Here is a 25,188-nt window from a genome sequence, read left to right as displayed (position 1 = left end):
GAGGGCAATCACTTAATACCAAGTTTAAAGTGGGACACTCTTAAGAAAGCTTTAAATGGGTCTCAGAGAACTATATTAATAGGCTGTAACCTGAACTTTGTATTAATCAGGGGAATACATCATCTGTCATGGAAAAAAGGAAAAATCAATGTCCAGAAGATTTCAGGGAGCATTGACCACAGATCTGAAGAAAAAGTTAAAGCCAGGCTTGTTATAATGGAGGTCTCTGGTTTCTTCACATTTATAGTACTTGATATCCCAAGTGTCAAGAGCTCAAGAAAAAACCAGCATTCATAAAAATTGCTAGTTTAATATTAAACACAATTTCAAACCACTTTAGCATAGGATTTGTTTTGAAAGGTACCTGACAGCTTTGTTTTTGAGCTGTCTCTTTTATCTTTAACATACAGGTATTTAAAATTTAAATTCATATCTAGATCTAGATTTTGCACTGTAACATGCAGTTGTAAAGAAACATCTATTCTCTGTGTGTCTACGCCTTTACTCTGTAATTTTTAGCAGGTTAGTTGCACTCTGTCTAGACTCGTTGGAGAAAAATATCAACAGTACGTCCCCCCCCCCCACCTTGGGCTCCACGGGGGTGAATTACAGGAAACCTTTACAGGTACTCAGAACAACGTTATTTTCCTACTTCGTGTAATTGGGTCTAAGTATCTTTTGCTCCCCCCCACCCCATGTTTACCTAAACGCTGTCTGCCCTCGTGAGAAGCAGTCGATAAAGCACTAAGGGAATACTCAAGCAAATCCCATCATTCAGAAGAAAACCACTTCACCTAATGGTGCTTATAGAAGCTGGACGCACCAGAATAACCTTATTAGTTGGATACAGCTGGATACATCATGGAATAGGCCAATCCTCTGTTTAGTTTGCAAGGCCCTTGGCCGGGAGGAGGGAGGGGTGGAAAAGTTTGGGTGAAGGCTTTAAATGACTAGTCAAACAGACGGTGAGTCATTCAAAGTTTCCAGTTAATAATCCCCTCTGCCGGGGCAGAGCCTGGGCCCGAGCGCTTTACGAGCCACACTGCAGTTTTAAGTTGTACTGTCTCACGGTTTTATTCTCTTCTACCAAATGAATACATAAAATGTAAGACGCGCAGCGTCGGCTTTGAAATGTAGGGCAAAATGTGGCTGGGGGCGGGGAGAAGGAAGGTGGAAAGAGCGAGCACAAGGTAGGGAGACTGGGAGGCAGAGAACGCACAGGCTGGTGATGTGAGAAGGGAGGAATTCCAGGAGGGGAGCGCTGTGTTGCGCGCCTTAGAACTGCTGTCCGTTTCCCGGCATCCTGTGCCCAACAGGACGGCGAGGACCACCCCGGCGGCTGAGGTGTCGCGCAAGGACGCGCCCCCACCACTGCCCCCACCGGGTGACAGGTGGGGCCGCCGAGCGACGACTGGACCTCAGCCTCCTCGCGCTGCCTGCCGGGAGCCGGAGCCGCTTCCGGTTGCTCTGGGGTTCCGAACTCCGACTCCCGTCGGCCCCCGGGAAAACCGCAGTGAGGTCACGCGGGCTCTGCCGGAACTCGTAGTTCCATCTGCTGTCGCGCTTCATAGTCGGAAACGGGGAAGGGCAGGGGCAAGAACTACCGAGGCGAAGGTACGGGTGGCGGGGAGGGGTCAATCCGCGCCGGCGTGGGGCTGGCGCTGAGGCGGTCCGAGGTGGTTGGGGTTGGGTGGGAGGAGATCCGCTCGCACACACGAGGAGGGTTGAGCCGCTGCCGCCGTTGTCGTCGCGGGTGCGGAGCTGGGACTGGAGCCTTCGCCGCGACGACGCCGGGGATTGTGTCGCTAGCCCCCGGCGCCTCTGCCTTGCCGCTTCGCCGGGTCAGCGCGGCCTGCTCCTGCCCGGCCCGTCGCCCCCGCCTCCATTTCCCGCCCTCTCTTCACCACACACACGGCCCCCCCGATCATGGATCCGGGCAGTGGCGGTGGCGGCGGCGGCGGCGGTGGGAGCAGCAGCGGCAGCAGCAGCAGCGACTCGGCGCCCGACTGCTGGGACCAGGCGGACATGGAAGCCCCCGGGCCGGGCCCGTGTGGCGGCGCCGGCGGCCCCTTGGCGGCGGCGGCGGCAACGGCGGCGACCGAGGCCCAGCGTGAGCACCTCAGTGCGGCCTTCAGCCGGCAACTCAACGTCAACGCCAAGCCCTTCGTGCCCAACGTCCACGCCGCCGAGTTCGTGCCGTCCTTCCTGCGGGGCCCGGCCCAGCAGCCCCCGCCCCCAGCTGGCGCCGCCGCCCCCAACCACGGAGCCGGCAGCGGCGCGGGAGGCCCTCCGGGTAAAGGGCCGGGACGCGCGGGGCGGCCTCAGGGCGCGGGAGGCAGCCGGGCTGCGGGGTGGGAGCAGCCAGCCTGGGCCCGGAGCCCACTGGGGATGGGGGTGGGGTGCGGTGGGCTCGGGCGGCGCGCCCCGCGGGGCCCGGCGGCACGTGGAGCGCTGACAGCGGCGCCGGGCGCGGGCAGCCCTGGGTGGGGCGGCCCAGGGCCGGGGAGGCCGCCTGCGCGGGGCGGCGGCAGCGGTGGAGGGCCGGGCGGGGCAGGGGTGGCATGCGGGGGACACCCGCGGGGCCTGGGGGCCGCTCCTCCCCCCGGGGGGGGGCGCAGCCACCTCCTGGAAGTGGGGACCGTATGGGACGGAGACCGGGCCGTGGCGGGTCAGTGCCACGAGGCCTAGAAGTGAGGACAGATGGAGCCACGAGTGGGTTGGGTGGGCGTTGAGAGATCCGAGGAGTTGGCGAGGACGATGCTTGAGTTTTCTCTTACCCTTAGGCCGAGGCGAGAGAGCAATTTCTATTATTGAAACTGTAATTGCGTTTTAAATGTCTGTGACACGGAACCGTCCTGAAGGAATCCCAAGATGCATTGCAGCCTTGTGATCCGGCAGAAACTGTTGGCTATCAATACAAAAATCTTGGTCACCCTTAGCATTCGTAAGCGTGTAAAGTTTACAAAGTGTCAGCAAGTTAAAGTTCTTCACTTAAACGTTAATGTGTTAGGCAACGACATTGATCTGTGTGCCCTTTACCTTAAGTGGGACATGGACTTTTCTCTTTAGTGACACGTTTGGAATCTTCGTTGCGTTGAAATCGTTTACCTTATTCAGGTTGCTTGGCATAACTCGCTCTTTCTCTCTGTTCACGTGTCAGGAATGAGTCTGAGCATTTGTTAGGATTTAAGAGTCATGTGCCATTCTCATCAGAGCTGGTAGGCATTCTTTCTGTGGTTTCAAGTTGAGTTCAGTCTTTAAGTCTTACTGGTTCTACCTCAGTGATAGCATGCTTGCAGGAACCGATTTATAGGAATGTCAAGTGTGAGTACTTTATACTTCTCAGAGAGAGGTGCTTATGTTGGGAACTGTCAGTTTTGTTTTAAAGAGAAAAAGAAAGGAAAAGGTGGAATGTCCTTCCCTTTATTTAACTAGGGTATCAGGAACTGGGTCATAGATGTTCCCAGCAATTTGTGAGAGAGAGTGGATTGTTGATTTCTCCTTAAAGTTCTAAATTGTGGTATTTCTTAGATAAGTGGACATCATAAAAGTGCTCTGGGAGGTTAGTTTCTTCAGAAAATTTTGCTATAGGGGCGCCTGGGTGGCACAGCGGATAAGCCTCTGCCTTCGGCTCAGGGCGTGATCCCGGCATGATGGGATCGAGCCCCACATCAGGCTCCTCCGCTACGAGCCTGCTTCTTCCTCTCCCACTCCCCCTGCTTGTGTTCCCTCTCTCGCTGGCTGTCTCTATCTCTGTCGAATAAATAAATAAAATCTTAAAAAAAAAAAAGAAAATTTTGCTATATAGTTTTCTCTCTAGAGGCAAGAAGAGTTTGGAGAAATACTTTTTCAGAGTGTGTATGTGAGTACAGAGTTTGGATTTGGTTGTTTTATTGACTGGTATTTCTTTATTTATATAGGCCCTTGATATTTTCTTTTTGAGTAAGGAAATGCAGTTCTTACTTTTTGCTTAGATCAAGCCATTTTGGTGGCCCAAACTAGTTCATTACCACCTCCTGACAGTGTTGGTTTCCCCATACTTTATCCTGTAGATTTCCTTTTATCCAGCCATTTTCTTTTTGCCCCCCCCTTCCTTTGGAGCCACTAGCACCACTTGGGCTGTACCTAGAACTCCCATTTCCAGCCTTTGTAGCCATCAGCCATCAAAGGACAGTCATCCTTAGAGCAGTGGTGGTCAGGAACGATGGTTATTGTTGAGTGGTTAGGCAGTATCTCTTAGGTGGGGGGACTGCTTTTCTCTTCCTGATATTTGCCAATTTCAGCTTTACTCTTACCCCTTTTCTCTGTCACACTACTCGGAGTTGGAGATGTAAAAGTGCGTGGGGAAGTGGTTGTTGGTAGGAAGATTCCCTGCATTGTGGTCAGTTTTTTCTTTTTTTATCGGAAGCCTATTTTGGTGTTACTGCCTTTATCAGATGCTTCTACAAAATACCTGTTAATGTTAAAAAATAATCCTCTGTAGGATGTTTATTTAGAAAAGAATGGGTTTTCTAAATTGAGGTCCATTGGATTGCATTATTTTCCAGACCATTCAGGTCCATAAAATATTGTTAAAGCAGGGAACTGTGCTTGGAAGAAGCAGGGAAAAAGCTGGAAGTAGCACTTAGATTGAAATTCACAAAGGGGGAACCATAAAATTTGCAAGTTTTTTTATAGTGAGGAAATAGTCGGTAGGGCAAGCATGTTTTCTTTTGTTGTCAAGCCATAACTGAAATTTGTGGTGGGTGTGTTTTGAAACTAAATACCAGAACTCTTGAAGGAGTCTGTTTAGAGGTAGAGCACCAGAATGAATGACTTATAAAATGTATCTATCTAGAATGACTATCTGTCATTTCTCTTGAAAATTGGCTGCCTGCCTTCCTTCCTTCCTTTCTTCTCTCTCTCTCTCTCTTTTTTTTTTGGAAATACTTTCAGTGGGCCTTGAGCAAGAAGATGCTTTTGCCCAAAGTGTCATTTACCTTACTAGAGGGCTGCTAGTTAGCCTGTTTCTAGCTGTCCCAAGTCAGAACTTGGGATTTAGTGTTGACCTTGAATCCCTTTGAAAATTTAATATATGTTTCCAAAAAAATGATTAAGTAGAACACAGTTAAGTGTAATTAAGTATAATTCATTTAAGTGTAATTCTCTGCAGATCCAAGTAAATTGGCTAAGTGATGCTTCTTAAAGTAGAGGTCCTGAAATAAATGAAAATGTAAGACAGGGGTTATTTGTACTAGAACTAACGTTTTCTATGATAGAATGTATTTGAAGTTCCACTTTGCACCCAGTTCAGTCTTTCTGTTGTTGTTGTTGTTTTTGTTAAATGAGAAACAGATTCAGCGGTGGTGATCAGGGTTACTTGGTGCTTGGTTTATTTGGACTGCTGTAACAAAATACTCCAGACTGGGTGGCTTTGAAACAACAGAAGTTTATTGCTCACAGCTCTGGAGGCTGGAAGCCCAAGATCTGGGTTCCAGCCTGTTCAGGTGAGTACCCTTTTCTGGATAGCCAACTGCTGACTTCCTGTGTCTCGAGGCAGAAGGAGCAAGGGAGCTCTATGGACGACCTCTTTTTTTTTTTTTTTTTTTTTTTAATGAAGGTAATAATCCTATTCTTGAGGGCTCCACCCTCATGACCTAGGGCCTCCCAAAGGCCCCACCTCTTTATAACATTAGGCATTAGGATTTCAATATAGGAATTATGGGAGACACAAATATTCAGACCATACATAGCACTTGGACTTTCAGGACAGCCGGAGCTTCTAAAATAGTGGTAGAGTGTTTTTTCTGCCACCCCACCCTCAACACCTCTCAAAAGTCTGCCATTAAAAGCAGTACTAAATAAAACTAGCAGTCCTCAGGAGGCCGTCAGAAGATTTGTCTCCAAAATGTTGCACATTGTGTTGTGAAATTTGAATTTTAAAGAGAAATGGTCTATTTTGTAGTGTTTGGGTTTCGCTGGATGCCTTTTTGTGGAGGAGGGATTTTTTTTTTTAACGGTTGAGCTATAACTCACTATAAAATTTACCTTTAGAACTATACAGTGGTTTTTAGTATATTTACAAAGTTAAGCAACCATCACCATTTGGTGAATGCTTGTTAATCACTCATCTCTCAAAGGTGACGTCTTCAGAGCCACCGGAGTAGAGAAGATCCAGAATCGAAGTAGTAGTTGTTTTGTCCAGAAGGGCTCTTAGACTTTATTTACATTAAACAATACCCGTGGAAACTGAAAGATAAGGTTAGATAGTTGACAGAAAAGATTCTTGAGATTTGTTTCTCTTTCTGTAAGACCGAAGGGCTGCAACAACAATTCAGCTGTCAAGGATTTTTCAGGCTTCCGTGGGACAGTAACTGGAATAGAGTAAGCAGAGGAAATCAGGGGAAAGTATTGTTCCTGGAGTGTCATTTCTTTTCCTACCTAATTTTCTACCTGGTTATTTCCTTTCCTGCCTTACCTTATTGATTATTAGACTGTTAGATTGGGCTCTTATTTCAGGATTTTACAAACTGTTAGAATTTTTGATTTTGAGTAAACCCTCTTTGGGTCAGGTTTTATTTAATGTAGTTAGTACATAGCTTTTTGCATTCTTTTATCCTTTGCTTATTTTTCACCTTTTCTGGAATTGTACTGCATGAGAAGACAGCAATTAAAATCTGTCGTGCGAGTTAGGGAAATGTAGAGGACAGATTTTAAACCTTGTTTTGCTTGCTGTTGTTCACTGGGGAGGAAATACCTTTTTTTTAAGTTAATTTTTTTAGAGAGAGTGCACACACACGAGGGAGAGGGGGAGAGAATTCCAGGCAGACTCTGGAGCCCGATGCTGGACTCGATCTCACGACCCTGAGATTACAGCCTGAGCCAAAAGCAAGAGTTGACGCTTAACCGACTGTGCCACCCAGGTGTCCCAGGGAGGAAATGGCTTAAAGTGTTAAAATAGTATTGTCTTTCTGGTTGAAAAGAAAGGAATGAATGAGATTTGATAACGTTTTGGGGTGAATTAGCAGAATTAGAATGAAATGTGTTGAGATGTGGATCTCTGGCTTTGCTTATATATATAGCAATTAACAAGCAAATGTTTTCATGCCTTCAGAACACAGGATGCTGTGCTAGGCACTTGAAGGGATGCCACCGAGATGATTAAGTTGTGATTCCTCAAGGAGCAAAGAAAGGGATGGATCAAATACCCATTTTACTCTAATGGGAGACCCAAGGTGGTAAGAGGGCCAAACAGAGGGGGTCGAAGGCTTTCAAAGCTGAGAGGAGGAATTGTCCACAGATTTCCTTATGTAAGTCATTTCAGTCCTGTCACCCTAATCATAAAACTAAAGATGTATTTTCTGCTAAGTGTTCTTTGTGAATACCTTGGGGTTTTTTTAAATTGAGATCTAATTTATATACACAGTCCACCCTTGTGTTTCTCTATTTTATTAAGTTTGCTAGGAATTTGCTGGAGTAGGGCATTGGTTATCTTTTTATATTACTCGAAGTATAGTTGACACACAATGTGACGTTAGTTTCGGGTGTACAGTATAGTGGCTCCTCCCGCCAGAGGTAGAGCTCCCGTCTGTCACCACACAGGCGCGATTACAGCGCCACCGCCTGTGCCCCTGTGCTGTGCCGTGCCTTGGGTCCCTGTGAGCACCCCTGGCTTTTCTGTTTACACTGTTTGTTGGCTCTTTCCCACGAGCAGCAGTAAGTGACTGTAGTTCTGGTGGTGTATCTGTTGGCCATGTTCATTTACGGTGCACCATTCTATTCACAGTTCTTAAAAATCTTTGGGAAGCAAGAATTTGGCCACTAGTTGAAGGTTCTCGATTGTTCTGGACCCTTAGACTCCTTTTTTAGCTGCAGTTGTTGATTCATACCAAAGCTGCTTAAAAGTTTTGTCCTTGTTTTCAGTAGATTTTAACAAAGCGTGGCTGAGCTGTAGATGTGTTTGGTTTTTTTCATAAGTGGCTTTGTTCTGAGGAAACCTAATTGTTACGGTACTCCAAGTTGAACCAGATCCCCAGCATAATTCTGCTTTCCAGGTGAGAGAAACATTTAGTAAGGATTTTCTGAGCATCTTTTATTAGCCTGGCCTGAGAGTGGTGACACCAAATTCCAGACTGTATTCCGGCTAGGTAATGGTAGGTCACTTCACTTGAAACAGACAAAAAGTGCATACTTGTGAATGTCATTGGGGCAGCTTCTTGGTTGAGCATTTCTGCAGAGCTCCAGTGGGTTACCATACTACCAAGCGGTCTGTGTCCATCTCCTTCGGGTGGTTGACATTGGTTGCATATACGTGTTTTTCTCTTCTCTTTGTACTTTTTTGGGTTGTCCGAAATGGTTTCGGTTGATGTATTTCAAGTATATTTCAAATTGTTTTTGACATAGGTGGGATATAGATCATAGACAAATGTTTTACGGTTGATTGAAGAACACAGTGGGATTTTAACTCTACAGAAAGTCTCATCAAGTTGGTATATAGAGTCGTGCGTTAGTGATCGAATAAATAGGATTTTGGAACGTGAGGGCTGGAAGTGACCCCAGCAGTAATACAATTGCCTCATTTTGGATAAAGAAACTGAAGCCTAGAGATGCTAAGTGAAGGCATAAGGTCACTTACAGCTTTAATGCCATGGTTGATTCTAGAATCCACATTTGCCAACTTCTAGTTCAGTGCTCTCTGCATACATCACTGTTTAATAACGGGGAAGAGGGTATGCATAGAGCTAATACTACAACCATCATAGTGTTCTCACTCGGGAATTTGCCTTTCTTATATTTCATTCTTAAATTTTTGTAATTATTTTGGGGCTTTGAATTGCTGGTTGTAATCATAAATTTACTGAGCAGTTACCACTTGCTTAATGTGGAATCTTCATGACACTCTCTTGAGGTAATAGATACTGTTAACACATTTTACAGGTAAGAAAATGAAGGCTCAGAGAAGCTAAGTATGTTGGCGAGGTGACACCGTTGACTAAATGCAGGAGCTAGGATTAGAATCTAGGTCTGATTTCCGAGCTTATTCTAGTAATGGTTTCCCTGCTAGCCCGTTCCTTGTGATTTGATATTAAAACGATCTTTTTGGCTGAGATACTTTTTTTCAGAAAAGGCGCCCCTGAGCGTGTGGGCTTTGGCTCTGTCTCCGTGTTCTGTCTCCGTGGGAGCAAAGTCACATTCTCATGAGGAGGCAACGCTCTAAAGTAGTATTTTGAAATCGCTTCTTCATACGTTTTAGGAAATGATGATGTAAAGTCATTTAAACAGCTGTGTTCACTACTGTCTGTGACATGATGCCTTTTACTTTTAGAATGTTAGGTAGTTAAAGCAAAACCATGGACCTTTGTGTGTGTCCTGTGGGCTCTTCTTTCTGTGTCTGCCTTTACTGTTTTCTGGTTTTGTCTGTGAGAGAAAAATACTCCGCATGCAGTTTTGGTGGGACTGCGTGGTCACCTGAGTGCTAGGGGAGGTGCAGTTCTTTACTCGGACTGTGCTTGAACATCTCTGGGACGTTGTTTCTCTAACCCCTTGTTAAAAAGTCAGCACATGGAAGGTTGATGTTACTCTCTTTAAGCCCTGATGGGAATGTAGTAAACATAAGACTGCTGAGAAAACGGGACCGATAAGACCACAAGGAAACTAGCCCTGTGAAAAAAAAACAAAAGGAAAGCGGAAGTGGATTCAGTAAAATCAGTTGTATGCTTATTCTGTATGGTACGTGTGCTGTGCCAGACTGTAGGGACTGCAAGAGTAGAGAAAAAAGTCTCCATATTGCAGAAAACCACCGTCGTTCTGGAAGTCTGTAATCTCCTTAGGCACCGGGACGAAGATCTGTGTGTGTGCACCTGTAATTGAGGGCAGGGTCCTAGCCTAGAAGGGCTCCGAGGAGGGATCATTAGCCGTGAGGTGCTGGGCCGGGTCGGGAGTGTGCTCGAAGTGGAAGATCAGGTGTGGCCAGTTTGCAGAGAATGAGCGCTGCTCGGGCTGTGCACTTGCGGCGCCTTAATGAATTGAAATTCAGTAAAATTTAAAATGCCATTCCTAAGTTGAGCTACCACCTTTCAAGTGCTTAATAGCCACGCGTGGCTTGGGGACTATCTATGACAGCACAGAGAACACGTCCATCACTGCAGACACTGGTGTTGGACAGAATTTTGTCACACTATTTCTCAACTTCTGCACAGTGTAACACACTGTGACTTCTGTGACAGCACTGAAATTGTTTTTATTTTTTTCTTCAATGAGGATACCATTTAGCTACCAGGACTAAGGAATTTTAGGGTAGCTATTTTATATATTGCTGTTCATTGTGTAAAGAGGATTCAAGATCAGTTTTATATCTAAAGCAGTACACATTCAAATTGGTTATTTATGAAATATACAGATTAAGCACTTCTCAAGAATTGGCCAGACATTTGTGTTGAAAACATGTAGCTTGAATTATAACATAGTTTTCATTATCTACCACCTGTTTGACCTTGACTAACTTGTGCTGTACTGATGAGCTGGCAAAGTAGGAGTCTTCGTGTTGAAGTCTTTTATTTTTATTTTTTATTTTTTTAAAGATTTTATTTATTCATTCGACAGAGAGAGAGACAGCCAGCGAGAGAGGGAACACAAGCAGGGGGAGTGGGAGAGGAAGAAGCAGGCTCATAGCAGAGGAGCCTGATGTGGGGCTCGATCCCATAACACCGGGATCACGCCCTGAGCCGAAGGCAGACGCTTCACCGCTGTGCCACCCAGGCGCCCCCGTGTTGAAGTCTTTTGATTCACGGTCAGATATTTCTTTTCATTTCATTTCATTTCAGTGAGTTCCACGCTCACGCTCAACATGGGGCTTGAACTCACGAGCCTGAGAAAAAAGAGTCTCATTCTCTGTTGACTGAGCCAGCCAGGTGCCCCTCCATGATCAGATCTTTTTTTTTTAATTTATTTTTTAAATTATTTTTATTTTTATTATTATTAACATATATTATTTGTTTCGGCGGTACAGGTCTGTGATTCATCAGTCTTACACAACACACAGCGCTCACCACAACACATACCCTCCCCAGTGTCCATCACCCAGACACCCCATCTCTCCCACCCCCCTTTCACGCCAGCAGCCCTCAGTTTGTTTCCTGAGATTAAGAGTCTCTTACGGTTTGCATGATCAGATCTTTTTAAAATATTTATATTCTTTTTTATAAAAATTACAGTGAAATCATGGGGCGCCTGGGTGGCTCAGTTGGTTAAGTGCTCTTGATTTCCGCTTTGGTCACGATCTCGGAGTCCTGGGATCTAGCCCCACTTTGGGCTGCATGCTCGTTGGGGAGTCTGCTGCTCTCTTTGTTCCCTCTCCTTCTTCCCCTACCCCTGCTCTTTCTCTCAAATAAATAAATCTTTAAAAACAAAAATTACAATGAAATCATGTAACATACAATTAACCAATTTAAAGTGAATAATTCAGCCAGTGTTGTGTAGTCACCACCTCTGTCTAGTTCGAAAACATTTTCTTCACCCCAATAGGAGACCTGTGCCCATTAAGCAGTTACTTTGCATTCCCTTCTCCTCCTTTCAGCTTCTGGCAGCCACCAGCCTGCTTTCTGTCTCTATGGATTTACCTATTCTGAACATTTTATATGAGTGGAATTGTACAGCATGTGACCCTTTGTCTCTGGCTTATTTCACCAGGACCAAATTATCTCTAACAGTCTAAGATTCAGATTATCATTGATGATAAAGCATAAGCAGTAATACTGCCTGACAGTGTTCTGGTAACGTCTTTCACTTCTTGTTTTAAAATTTGTGGTGATATACCCAGTATCACACCTAGTTCTTTAATCTTCAGTTATCATGAACCAGAATATTGGTTTCCCTTTTAATTTGGGGTATGGCAGGTTACTCATTGTTGCGCTCTGATAACTTTCCCATTAATTAGAGTTGTTCCTTTTTTGAATACTTGACAAGGGTGTATTTCTGAACATGGAAATACCATTGGAAAATATGAAATCGTAATGTCACTGCTCACTCCTCAGGAGGTTTACCAACTTTTCCTTCACTGGGGATATGGACTGTGCAGGGCCTGAGAAACCACAGTCATCTGTTTGCTGAACATGAATAAATAAATGACTTTGGGCCCTAGTAGAATTCTAAGCCCTGGCTCCTTAGTGCTAGTAAAGTCAGGATGTGATATGCATTATATGAGTAAGACCTGAGTAGAGTGAACTGGAAAGGGTTGCCTCTGTGTGTGTGTGTGTGTGTGTGTGTGTGTGTGTGTGTGTGGAGACCAGGTACAATAATATTGAGAAGTTTAAATTTAAAAGAACATCTTGCTCTCTCTGATATTTCTGGTTCATTACTGCAAAAATACCGGTTCACAAATGTCGCTTGCATTTTTGTTAGGTTTATAATGGGATCCGCATCTGGATGCGTGGAAAGCTTTTTTCCACCTTGGGGAAAGTATGGTCAACTTTTTATTTTTGGGCCTTTTAATACCATTAGGCATATATTAAGCACTTTATTGATTTTGGTACTTGACTCCGTCCCTGTGAGCTTTACAAACTTAAGGCATACATATTATAAACAGGGCGTTTTGAGAAGTAAAGCCATGAGCATATTTTCATCATGGTGCGTTCTGCAGCCACGGAGGTGGTCTGGTGACTGATGTCATTATCCTGAGAGTGCCTTACAGTCTTCTGTATGTATTGTGTATTTGTAAACCTAAGAGTTGGTTCTGGAACTGGGTGGTCAGGTATGTGTATTGTTTGGTTTTGTAAAACTCAGCTGCAGTTCAGAATATCTTACTCCATGATCTTTTTCCTGCCCTAAAACGCTACATCATCTCTAACTCAATTTACTTTTATTGAGTAAGTTTGCAGCAGGGGCTGTTTGAAGAAGGGCGAGATGGTGCTTGTCTAATTTGGAAAAGCCCAGTTGGGTCGGCTTTGTCTGAATGTTAGGTGGGAGTGATTGCAGTTACGTATTTCAGGGTGTTTGGAGGGGATTGAATGAGTCAGCACATCAGGGCTTGTTAAAAATCCGTTGGAGTTAATTTGCCCCCACTTCCAGCGCTGTGTGGATTCGTGAGTGCCTCCGTCCATTTCGTACTCAGTCATGCTGGTTGATAGAGTTGAGTGTATCCTGGTGCATGTTAGGGGGGAGAGACTCACGTGTTGAATATCTCCTTGGTGTCAGGCGTTACTTAATAGACACGAAACAAATCTATTCTCTCATTTAATTCTCTTAGTGGTCCCATCAGGTAGATAGCCTGTCATTTTCAGAATTCCAGTGAAATAGCTACAATCTCACAATTCGAAGTGACAAGCCAGCGTTTAAAGCAGGCATCAGCCCAGTGCCAGCCCCTTACCACTACCCAGTGCTGCCCCCTCCAGCCCGAGGGAGGCATGTGAACTTGATTCACTTAGCACAGCCTGGCCTTCCCTGAAAATTGAGCAATTTTCCTTACCCTACGCGTAAACTTTTCTTTGAGAAAGGAAAACAAAATAAAGGTATAATTCCTGGTCCCTCCAAACCTCGTTCAAATGATTTTTTTTAAGCTTCTGTTTATATCCTGCGAATCACGAATCACATAGGCTGGGGTCATCTTAGACCTTTCACTCTTCCTTCCTCCTCCTGCCGGAGGATGCTTGTTATCTTTCCACTCAACCCTACCTCTCTAGTGGTCCCAGGGCATGCTTGCCGGTATTGGTGATGTTGGTCTCTCTGCCAGTGGTGTTTTTTTCTTTCTCTAGTTATCTCTTTGCCACCGTTGATGGACCTTCCCAAGTGACACTCAGCATGTCACTTCTCTCTGAAAAACTTGGTTGCCCTTTACCTTTCAGGAACAGGAAGTTACTTTCTTCAACACTTCACATTGTTGAAGACTGGTTCTAAAACTTTGTCTTGACTTACTGTTGTTTCTGTGCAGTGATTTTAAATAGGCGCTTTGCAGTTTATGGGTTCATTATTTATTATTCGGTTTGCAGGATTCAGGTGACTTCAAATTCTTTGATACCTTTTGCATCTTGTAGATTTTTTGAAGCAAGGGCACTTTCATATTGGGATATGATTTAGGTTTGTCAGATACAAAAAATAAATTTACATATTTGCGTATCAGTATATATTTCTCATACCTGTCTTCCAGGGATGTCACAAGTAGATTTTGCAGTGTGACAGCTGTGGAAACTGGATTGTTGCTTGATCTTAGAATTTTAATATAGGACAAAACTGGTGTCATTGTAATCACCATTTCTGACATGTTGTAAGGGATCCTTTGCATTTCAAGGACTTTATGTGAATGTCCTTTTTATTTTATTGTTATCAAATAGAATTTATTCAAGGATCTTAGTAATATTGTGTGATTATGGAATCTTATAAAAGAGCTAATCATAGCCTTGTTGGCCTGGAGCTACCAAGAGAGGATCTAGAGAAATAACGTTATTTGGTGAGCAAAATCTTAATAATTTGATCTGCACTGGGCTGTGGATTTGATCTGCACTGGGCTGTGGATTACTTTTATAATATCCTTGAAGGAAAAGTTTTATAAAGCAAATTAAGAGAATAAGTATACCTTTATGAATACATTTCAGTTACTGAAAATGTGGTAAAATAGGCTGTAATTGGTAGGTGTTTAAAAATATTTTTTTAAACAGAGACTTGTAATTTGAACACCTGAGTTAGCTGCTGTTGGTCTAAATTACTGAGGTTTTTGCTGTGTTATTGAAATTCTATTTTTACCGCATTTTAAAAGATACATGAAAATGGATGTGTGGGACTTAATTTTTAATAGAACGTATTTCTGTTAAACAGCACCTGTAGAACCTTCTCGAGAGGAACAGTCATTGTTGTGTGAAGGTAATTTTCTATGATATGACCCTTTGAATGTCTAATTGAGAAAACATTAAGTTGTCTATGGTGTGTGAAGCCTGGATATTGTTTTGTAAATATATATTCTATCTCAATTTCTTGTCTAGGTTCAAATTCAGCTGTAAGCATGGAACTTTCAGAACCCGTTGGTAAGAAAATTTCTGACCCTATTAATATAGTAATATGAAACCCCTTCAGGATAGAAGGTGCAAATATAAGTGTCATGGTTATGGTAATGCCTGCATTTAAAACTGACTTTGAGTCTTTGCTGTTGGGATTTAGAAAGCAGCTCTAGTTGGACGTCAGCAGTGCGGTGGTACACTGAGCCTGCCCTCGTGAAAGCCGAGTGGAAGAGCGCTAAAGGCAGTTGAGGGGCTTGGGCTTGTTAGATTTCCTTTGTGAAAAATTTCCTTCCTTTTTGCAACTTGTTGCACTTAAGGGTGTCAGATTCCTCAGGTCATTGATAAAGTTGATGCCAAATGACTTGCAGAGGGAAAAGCAAAGATGTTGTAAATCCCACGTTCTGATTTGAAACTTTCCCATTTTCCGTGTGTCAGGACATCCTGACACTGGAATAACTGGGCTGTTAGGAATGGTACATCTCCTGTTTATAGTTTGTTTGTCCTTATGGAAATGAAGCTTTGTTAAAATAGCAAGCTCTCATAGTCTCTGAGTCAGCTCTGATGTCAGCAGTGGGGCCAGCTTGAAAGCTGTAATCCATTTCTGTTGTGAAAGAGATTTTCCTGCTTATGTTTCACTAGATGTTAGGAAGTAGAACTAAATATGCAAAGTTCTATTTGTTTGAAGGCATCTGTGTTTTACAGTACAGATTGTAAGTCTTTTTCAGAATACTAAGTTAAATGTCTTATTTCAGTAGAAAATGGGGAGACAGAAATGTCCCCAGAAGAATCATGGGAGCACAAAGAAGAAATAAGTGAAGCAGAGTTAGGGGGTGGTTCCTTGGGAGATGGAAGACCTCCAGAGGAGAGCGCACAAGAAATGATGGAGGAGGAAGAGGAAATACCAAAACCTAAATCTGTGGTCGCACCCCCTGGGGCTCCTAAGAAAGAACACGTAAATGTGGTATTCATTGGGCATGTAGGTAAGTTGCGCTCCCAGCGCTGAGACAGTGACCAGTCATGGGGTACATCAGCTACCTGGGGGTGTTAGTGAAACTGAGCTCAATTAATCTGAAATGTTTTTATTTTTAACTTGATAGATTTTTTTTTTTTTTTTAAGCTGGCAGAACATTGCCAACATTTTGTTGGGCAGATAAATAATCTTGTAATGGCGTGGAAGCTGGAAGAGAATAAGCTTCTGTATGTATGTGATGCACAATTGGTTTGTAGGCCCCCTGATGGTAGCCAAGCCTATTATGACATCTGGTGATTAATATCCTAGAAAATGTGCCTGTTGTTTTGTGTGAACTTCAGTTAATTTGTTAATTTTATGGGCCTCATCTAACCTAGATAGTTTAATTTTGTGTGACAAAGGAAATGAATAATTTGGAGTGACTTCTGGATGCTTGTCAGGTTACTGGTTTAGCACAAAACAAAACCCTATTTAATTTACTCAGCTCTTCCCTGACCATCTGACTTAGCCTCAAAATCACGAGAAGAAAAATACAGAATCATGTGTCCCTTTCTTCCCTTTATCTCTGCTTTCTCCGGAATATAATGCTACACCGTAAGACTTCTTTAGTAGCAAGAACTCCTTTGAAATTTGTAAAGGAACACCTATATTTGCTAAAATTAGTGAAAGGCAGACTACCTAAATGTAGTTCACAGCTCTTTGGCCACTTCGGCTCTCCCCTGAGATTCCCCTTGGGTAATTTATATTCTGTTGCTGCTGTGCTCTTAGCTGAAGGTCAGAGAGCAGTCTGTTCAAAAATTCTTCTTTATCAAAAGTAGTTCTAAATTCTTCATCAGTATAAATCATTGTAGAGCTGCAAGGGGTCTTGGCAGCTTCTTTTGCAACTGAAATTATTGAATTATATATGCTGATTGGTAACGGTATTAGTGCATATAGCGGTTGTTTTTTTTTTTAAGCCTGTGTTTTGCATGTTATTGATGTTGTTGTTACTTTTAGATGCTGGCAAGTCGACCATTGGAGGACAAATAATGTAAGTCTGTATTTTTTGTTAAATAATAGAGTTAACTTGATTGGATGAGTTTTGGGCACTGTAAACATACAGTCATACAAAGGAGATAAAACAGGTCACCTGAAGAAGTTATAAAGACATTACCTGTAAGGAAAGCTGATCTTTTATTTTTATTTTTTTAAAGATTTTTTTATTTATTTGAGAGAGAGCAGAGCAAGACTGAGAGAGCACAAGCAGGGCCAGGGGCAGAGGGAGAAGCAAGCGCCTCACTGAGCGGGGAGCCCGCTGTAGGGCTCGATCCCAGGACTCTGGACTCACGACCTGCACCAAAGGCAGACGCCTAACCCCTGAACCACCCAGGTGCCCCGAGGAAACCTGATCTTAAGGAATTTTTGCAGTGTGATCATTGTTAGTATTTTTTGATAGATTGGAGGCATTCACTAGAATTCTTTTGTTATCACTGTCAAACTTTTATGGAACATTAATTAAATGTATTTTTGAAAGCTGTATTTTAGATTTTTTTTTTTAATAAAAGCTAATGTAGAACCCTAGATTATAGGAAATCTTGGTTTGCTTTGAATATAATTTTCTTAGGAATAATGAGAACCAGCACATGAGTCTGGTACTTGGGGGGGAAGGGAACTCCTTATTCCTTACTCATCAACTCTTTTAAGTCCTAGGTAGATTACTCAAAGACAGGTAGTCTGGCTAGCATGCTAGATAATTTATCATAATCTTTTATCACATGTAGAAGCTATCTAAGTATGAAAACACCTCGGTTGATCTTTAGCAATGTATTCTAGTATTTTTTTTAAAAAATATTTTGTTTATTTATTTGACAGGGAGACAGGCAGTGAGAGAGGGAACATAAGCAGGGGGAGTGGGAGAGGAAGAAGCAGGCTCCCAGCAGAGGAGCCCGATGTGGGGCTCGATCCCAGAACGCCGGGATCACGCCCTGAGCCGAAGGCCGACGCTTAACGACTGAGCCACCCAGGCGCCCCAATGTATTCTAGTATTGAAAAAAGTTTTTTTAATTAGAAGGTCTTATAATTTTGGGGTACCTGGCTGGCCCAGTAGGTAGAACATGTGACTCTTGGTCTCAGGGTTGTGAGTTCAAGCCCCACATTGGGGACAGAGTTTTTTGTTTTTTGGTTTGGTTTTTTTCAGTGTTTTACAATTTTAATCCCTCCTGAATTATATCCATTTCTTTAAACTGTATCATCAGAGGGTCTAGAGAGCATATCTTCATTGTCTTGCCTTGTAGTCTTAGTTGGTAATATTCCCAGTTACTTCTGAAAATTCTATAACAGACCTTAAAATAAGCTATTAAATAGGAATCCTTAACTAAGGCTCTACGGATGGAATGCCCATTTGATTCTGTGTTTTAGGAGAATGTGTATTTTTTGCTTAGGCTGTAATTTTCATGGGCATTTCACTAGGATGCTGTGCTCAGCAGGCTAGCAGCACGCACTGTAGATGACCGCCGAGAACCCACAGAGAAGAAAGCTTAAACAGGAAGGCTTTGATTTGGATTGCGTCAAGGGAAGCAGTTCAGTATTCCTAAGGAATTGTTTTCAAATTGTAATCTTTGGTAATTTTTTAAAAATATTAAATATTGAAATGTATTAATAAGATTTAATTGCTTGGACAACACTGTTGGACAACACTTTTTTTATATTAGTATTTATATTTGCCCCTTAAAAAAATTTTATTCTGGGGGCTCCTGGGTGGCTCATTCAGTTGAGTGTCTGACTCTTGGTTCCAGCTCAGGTTATGATCTCAGGGTCTTTTTTTTTTTTTTTTTTAAAGATTTTATTTATTTATTCGACAGAGATAGAGACAGCCAGCGAGAGAGAGAACACAAGCAGGGGGAGTGGGAGAGGAAGAAGCAGGCTCCCAGCGGAGGAGCCTGATGTGGGGCTCGATCCCATAACGCTGGGATCACGCCCTGAGCCGAAGGCAGCCGCTTAACCGCTGTGCCACCCAGGTGCCCCGAATGATCTCAGGGTCTTGAGATCGAGCCCTGCGTGGGGCTCTGCACTCATCAGGGAATCTGCTTCTCGCTCTCTCTCCCCCTTTCCCCCCCGCCCCACCCCTGCTTGCACTTGCACTCTCTCTCTAAAATAAATAAATTTTTAAAAAACTTTGTTCTGAAATAATTTTAGACTTACAGAAAGGTTACAAAAATAGTACAGAGTTCCATATACCTTTCATTCAGCCTTCCCTGGCGTTAACATAAGAAATAGCTGTAGTACAGTCCTCAAAACCAGGAGGTTCACATCGGCGCAGTACTGTTAACTAAACTGTGGCTCCTACTCGAACTTAACCAGGTTCTCCATGAATGTCGTTCTTCCGTTATAGAATCCCGCGTTGCGTTCAGTTGTTCCATCTTGGTCTCCTCAGCTTGCGGCATTGCCCGAGTCTCGTCTTCCACGACTTTCATTAACTTGAAGAGTGCTAATATGTAGGGTGTTCTTCGGTTTGGGTGCGACTGAAGTTTTTCAGTTAGATTGAGGTTTTACATTCGGGCAGGACTGTCACACAGGCTGTGTTGTGCTCTTCTCAGAGCGTCCCATCAGGGGTACCTCCTGTCAGCTCTCGACGTGTTCTGTTTCCTGCTGTGCTGTTAGCCAGGATTACTTGGTTAATGTGTTGTCTGCCAGGATTCTCCACAGTAAAGTTACTATTTTTCCCCTTTATCTGGGGAGAGAGAATTTGAGACCACGTACATATCTTTTCCTAACTTCCCATGATTTCGGCATCCGTCAGTGGTTCCTTTATTTTAAAGTTGCTGTTTTCTGGAGTTGAACTTCCCCAAAGAGCTTGATAGTTGTCTTAACTTCACTGAATAATTTATAATTCAGTTTTTACCTTTTTTCTTTGTTTTCAGGTATTTGACTGGAATGGTTGACAAAAGGACGCTTGAGAAATATGAAAGAGAAGCTAAAGAGAAAAACAGAGAAACTTGGTATAGTAAATTTTTCTGGCACTATAAATTACTTTTCAGGAGGCACAGCCTACTTAATGCTCTTGTAGTCTGCTTAGATACAAGTGCATGACGTCTGAGGTAGTGTCATAACAAAGGAAAAGTTTCCTTTCCCTTCATACTACAGAGTAGATCAGCTCCTGATGCCTTCAGAACTTGCACAGGGAACGTTTGGGAACATCCAGACTTCTAGAAATAGACTTGCTGGATAAGTTCTAAACCGTTCATTTATTTAAAGTTAAGATTTGACTGGGACATTCATGGTTTTTGTTTTGTTGTTGTTTTTAAATTGTATTCCTGTGTATTAAGGGAAAAGATCATCATCAGTGCTATACTAAAAAAATGGATTACATACTATGTAATACAGATGATGAGATCATTTAAATTAACACCTACTATTCTGGATTTTTTTTTAACTTATGTAAAGCATTTTCACATGGCAAAGAAATACTGAAATAATTTTTAACAAGTAACCCTTGCTCCCAAATGGTGGTTACTGGGTTTCACTTTTGAAAAATATCCTTAGATAGCCATTATTTGTATTATACTTTGTGCCAGATCACTATAGAAGCTCACAGTCATATTGGCATTGGTACAAAGTCGTCTTTCTGTGTATGTCATCAGCTTGTTTTCATAAATACGGTTTGCTTACAGAATATATACTGGTTTGGGGCTCCTGGGTGGCTCAGTTGGTTGAGCTCTGCCGTCAGCATGTGTCATGATCCCGGAGTCCTAGGATTGAGCCCCACATTGGGCTCTCTGCTCAGCGGGGAATTGCGTCTCCCTCTGCCCTGCCCTTCCTCCCGCTTGTGCTCTCTGTCTTTCTGAAATAAATAAATACATAAAAATCATTTTAAAAAAAAAGAATATATACAGGGTTGAGGCACCTGGGTGGCCCAGTCGGTTGAGTGTCCGACTTTTTTTTTTTTTTAAGATTTTATTTATTTATTTGACAGAGAGCGCGTGCTCGCAAGTACATGCAGGGGGAGTGCAAGCAGAGGGAGAGGGAGAAGCAGACTCCATGCTGAGCAGGGAGCCGGATGCAGGACAGGATCCCAGGACCTTGGGATCATGACCTGAGCTGAAGGCAGACGTTTAACCAACTGAGCAACCCAGGCGCCCCCTGTTCGTGATTTAAATGTATGCCGGACATAAAGCTGGATATCATCATTACACCTTCATGGTAGAAGAGTATCTTAAAAACTTTTGTTCTTAGCAATATTAACCTTATTTTAAAATTATTTCAGGTATTTGTCTTGGGCCTTAGATACAAATCAGGAAGAACGAGACAAGGGTAAAACCGTAGAAGTGGGCCGTGCCTATTTTGAAACAGAAAAGAAGCATTTCACAATTCTGGATGCCCCTGGCCACAAGAGTTTTGTCCCAAATATGATAGGTGGTGCTTCTCAAGCTGATTTGGCTGTACTGGTAAGTAAGAACTTTCCAATTCACCTGTGTATTTGCTAGCAGCTCTACTTCAGTGTTAAGTATTTGAGTTTATACTCTAAAAGCTAAAATTGAGGTTGCAGTGAGCTATAATACACAGTCACAGATGTCACTTTTGTCTCATCTGCTCAAGAAATCTTTATAATTGGATTCACTTACGAAAACATGTTTCATCTTTTCTCTACCGTTGCTATTACCTATGACTATGTCAGAGCTTAGTGTCCACTAAATGCCAAGCTTGTCCACTTTGTACATACCATGTGTGCTGTGGGTACAAAGCTGAGTAAGAAATGATCTGTTCAGTCATTTTGCGGGGTTGTTTTTGTTTCGTCACCATACCAGCCCTAAATCACATACATGTTTGAATTGCAAAATATAAAGGCATACTAGATTTTGGAAAATTGGGGGATCAGAAGAAACATTTACCAAAATCTTTAGCCATTTAGACATTGTGACATTCAAAAGCTTATAGGTTATAACTCATTTACTTTTATTTTCTTATAAAAAGCTTCTGATAAAACTGAAAGGAAAGCTGTTTCACTGCTTAAGGGTATCCCTGAGTGTGTAAGAATAAACTATTGGATTTCTTGGACTAGGTCATCTCTGCTAGGAAAGGAGAATTTGAAACTGGATTTGAAAAAGGGGGACAGACGAGAGAACATGCGATGTTGGCAAAGACGGCAGGTGTGAAGCACTTGATTGTGCTTATTAATAAGATGGATGATCCGACGGTGAATTGGAGCAATGAGAGGTGAGCTTCGCTGTCGTGCTAGTTTTCACAGGCGTGTAAACGGAATAAAGGGTGTTTTGCTACCCTGTGCTTTTTTCCCCCTCGGGTTTTTCTAAAACCTTAATTTGTTTAATAATGAAACTAGAGTTCATTTGCTTTATATTATAATTGAGTTATTTATAAATATCCGTAGATATGAAGAATGTAAAGAGAAACTAGTGCCATTTTTGAAAAAAGTTGGCTTCAATCCCAAAAAGGACATTCACTTTATGCCCTGCTCAGGACTGACTGGAGCAAATCTTAAAGAGCAGTCAGATTTCTGTCCTTGGTACACGTAAGTAACTTTTTCTTCCTTTTAGAAAAACTTTATGTCTTTATAAGTAATTTTAGAAAACAGGGACTGTTGAGTAACTGTGACTTTAAAAATACCACGACCTTTGCTCATTTTTTTATTGGGTTGTCTTTTTGTTATTGCCTTGTCACTTTCTCGATGGTATCCTTTAAGGCACAGCAGGTTTTAATTTTGATGAAGTCCAGTTTATTTTTTTCTTTTGTTGGTTGTGCTTCTGGTGTCATACCTAGGAAAACATTGCCTAATTCAGTCATGAAGACTTAGCCATATTATTTTCTTCTAAGGTTGTTACAGTTTTAGCTCTTTTATTTATTTATTTATTTATTTATTTATTTTTTAAGATTTTATTTATTTATTTGACAGAGATAGAGACAGCCAGCGAGAGAGGGAACACAAGCAGGGGGAGTGGGAGAGGAAGAAGCAGGCTCACAGCAGAGGAGCCTGATGTGGGGCTCGATCCCAGAACGCCGGGATCACGCCCTGAGCCGAAGGCAGACGCTTAACCGCTGTGCCACCCAGGCGCCCCAGCTCTTATATTTAGACGTGTGTTTCATGTTGAGTTATTTTTTTGTTAGGTAAAATCTTAATGACTATAACTGTAAGTTTTCAAATTGGGAAGTGTGAGTCTTTAAATTTTGTTGTTCTTTATTTCTAAGATTGTTTTGGCTTTTCTGGATCCCTTGAATTTCCGTATGAACGTTAGGATCAGATTGTCATTTTGTGCCAAAAGGCAGCTGGGATTTTAATGGGGATTGTACTGAATCTGTGGAAGAATTTGGGGGGCGTTGATATCTTGACAATACTAAGCCTCCCAATCGTATACTGTAGTTTTAAAGGGGAAATTATTTTATAGAATCCTGATTTGAGAACTGCAAAAGTCCATAAGAATTAAGTAACAGAATGTAGTCATTTTAGGGGCACTGGGGTGGCTCATTCAGTTAAGCGTCCCGACTCTTGATTTCAGCTCGGGTCATGATTTCAGGGTCATTGGACTCGTAGGGCTCTGAGCTTAGCGTGGGGTCTGCTTGAGATAATCTCTCTCCCTCTGCCCTTCCCTCTCCGCTCGCTCACTCTAAAAAAGGAAAAAAGAAGAATGTAGTCGTTTTATTGCAAAATGTAGGCCATTGCTATCAAATGTTTTTCTAAATCTTAATAAGTTTATGGGGAAGGTTTTTCATTATATTTATAGGGCTGTTTTGTTGTATTTTTAGTTTTCTGTGGAATGAAGGGGATGAACCAGATAATTAATTGGTTGAATAAGAAGAGTATGTGGGTAGAATGAAAGTATTATAACTGTGTTTTTCATATAAAGTTATGGTCTTAAAATTTTGATATTTTTATTGATTCTCTTTAATGGATATTGTTATGTTCTCAGTGGATTACCGTTTATTCCCTATCTGGATAATTTGCCAAACTTCAATAGATCAGTTGATGGACCAATCAGGCTGCCAATTGTGGATAAGTACAAGGTACCCAGAATATTTAAGAGATTGAGATTTATGGGAGGGAAGATCATTGTTTTGTGTTTTAAGTTATGAAACAATCCTAATAATTAACAACATAGCATAGATGTCTCTTTCTTAATGGCCGTTTGTTATTTAGTGTTGCAGATGGATCATAATTTAATCAGCCAGCCTCCTTTATTCAGGCTGTTTTCCCAGTGAGTCAGTGATCATTTTTAGAGAGAAAGTCAGACAAGTAAAACTGCTGGACTCAAAGGATTTGCACATTGAAATTGGTGGATATTGACCCACAGTCTTCCAAAATACCGCCAGCAGTATATGAGTGCTGGTTTCACCATAGCCTCGCCAGCTTTGGATGTTAGTCTTTAAAATAATAGACTTCATTATTTTTAACTGGATTTTCAACTTGATTTTTTAAGAAGTTTTATCAGTATGTAACGTTTTGACCTCCTCAGATAATTAATTCTTTCATTAGCTCCTTGCTAAATTTCTTAAACAAGTATTTTTCAAATTTTATACATGAGGAAGCAGTCTCAGCTTTGAAGGAACTGGAATTTAAACAAATAATTGAAATCTTCATATGTAAAATTTTGTGCTGTTTCTGGTACTTTTTTTTTTTTAAGATCTTAGGCATACTTACTCATATTATAATTGCACATATGCTGATGACAGATAATATATTTCTTACCTGTCCTTTAAGAGTAATCCTGATCATTCTGCCACTTGAGCTAAAGATTTTCTGAGTAAGCCCCATCAGATTTCACTTTGGGTTGTTGAACTGCTGAAGAATAGTAATAAAAGTCTACAACTTGGGTTTTTTTATTTCAAATTTAAACAGGATATGGGCACTGTGGTCCTGGGAAAGCTGGAATCAGGATCTATTTGTAAAGGCCAGCAGCTTGTGATGATGCCAAACAAGGTAAGAATTAGTAATGCTCTTTCTCATTTAAATTTTCTCTTAAAAATGTTAGCAAAGAGTTAGAACTTTTCAAAAATGAAGGGATTTCCATTAAAAGAAACTTAACATCCAGGATTATGTTTTATTAATGTCAAGTACAAAATTTAGTACAGAATATAAGGTGTTATAGTTATCCAGTGACAAAATGGGGAAGAGCTAAAAGATGGAGCCTCAGGAGAGCTTTACCTCCATTCTTTCACCAGAAGCAAGTAGAGGTCTGGAGTGGTTAAGCGACTTGTTTCTGTTAACACATTGGATTAGCAAGTGAATGCAGGATGAAAACTCAGGTTTAATCATGACATAATTTGCTT

At 42.1% G+C, this 25,188-nt stretch overlaps 1 protein-coding gene across 1 annotated transcript in view; it reads left to right on the top strand.

Annotated features, from left to right (window-relative positions):
• Positions 1-1,675: 1,675 nt before the first annotated feature.
• GSPT1 (G1 to S phase transition 1) overlaps positions 1,676-25,188 on the top strand; it is a 34,818-nt gene continuing 11,305 nt past the window's right edge. Inside the window, exons 1-11 of the mRNA XM_026520307.4 lie at positions 1,676-2,293; positions 14,785-14,829; positions 14,949-14,990; positions 15,716-15,943; positions 16,930-16,963; positions 19,833-19,910; positions 21,176-21,356; positions 21,971-22,125; positions 22,298-22,438; positions 23,832-23,925; positions 24,758-24,838. Coding sequence (XP_026376092.1) covers positions 1,927-2,293; positions 14,785-14,829; positions 14,949-14,990; positions 15,716-15,943; positions 16,930-16,963; positions 19,833-19,910; positions 21,176-21,356; positions 21,971-22,125; positions 22,298-22,438; positions 23,832-23,925; positions 24,758-24,838 — 1,446 coding nt within the window. The 5' untranslated portion in view covers positions 1,676-1,926. The remainder of the gene's footprint in view (positions 2,294-14,784; positions 14,830-14,948; positions 14,991-15,715; positions 15,944-16,929; positions 16,964-19,832; positions 19,911-21,175; positions 21,357-21,970; positions 22,126-22,297; positions 22,439-23,831; positions 23,926-24,757; positions 24,839-25,188) is intronic.

Source organism: Ursus arctos, unplaced genomic scaffold, assembly GCF_023065955.2.
Source record: "Ursus arctos isolate Adak ecotype North America unplaced genomic scaffold, UrsArc2.0 scaffold_2, whole genome shotgun sequence".
Lineage (NCBI taxonomy): Eukaryota > Metazoa > Chordata > Mammalia > Carnivora > Ursidae > Ursus > Ursus arctos.
The sequence above is the reverse complement of the archived record's forward strand: the minus strand, read 5'-3'. Positions and strand labels throughout refer to the sequence as shown.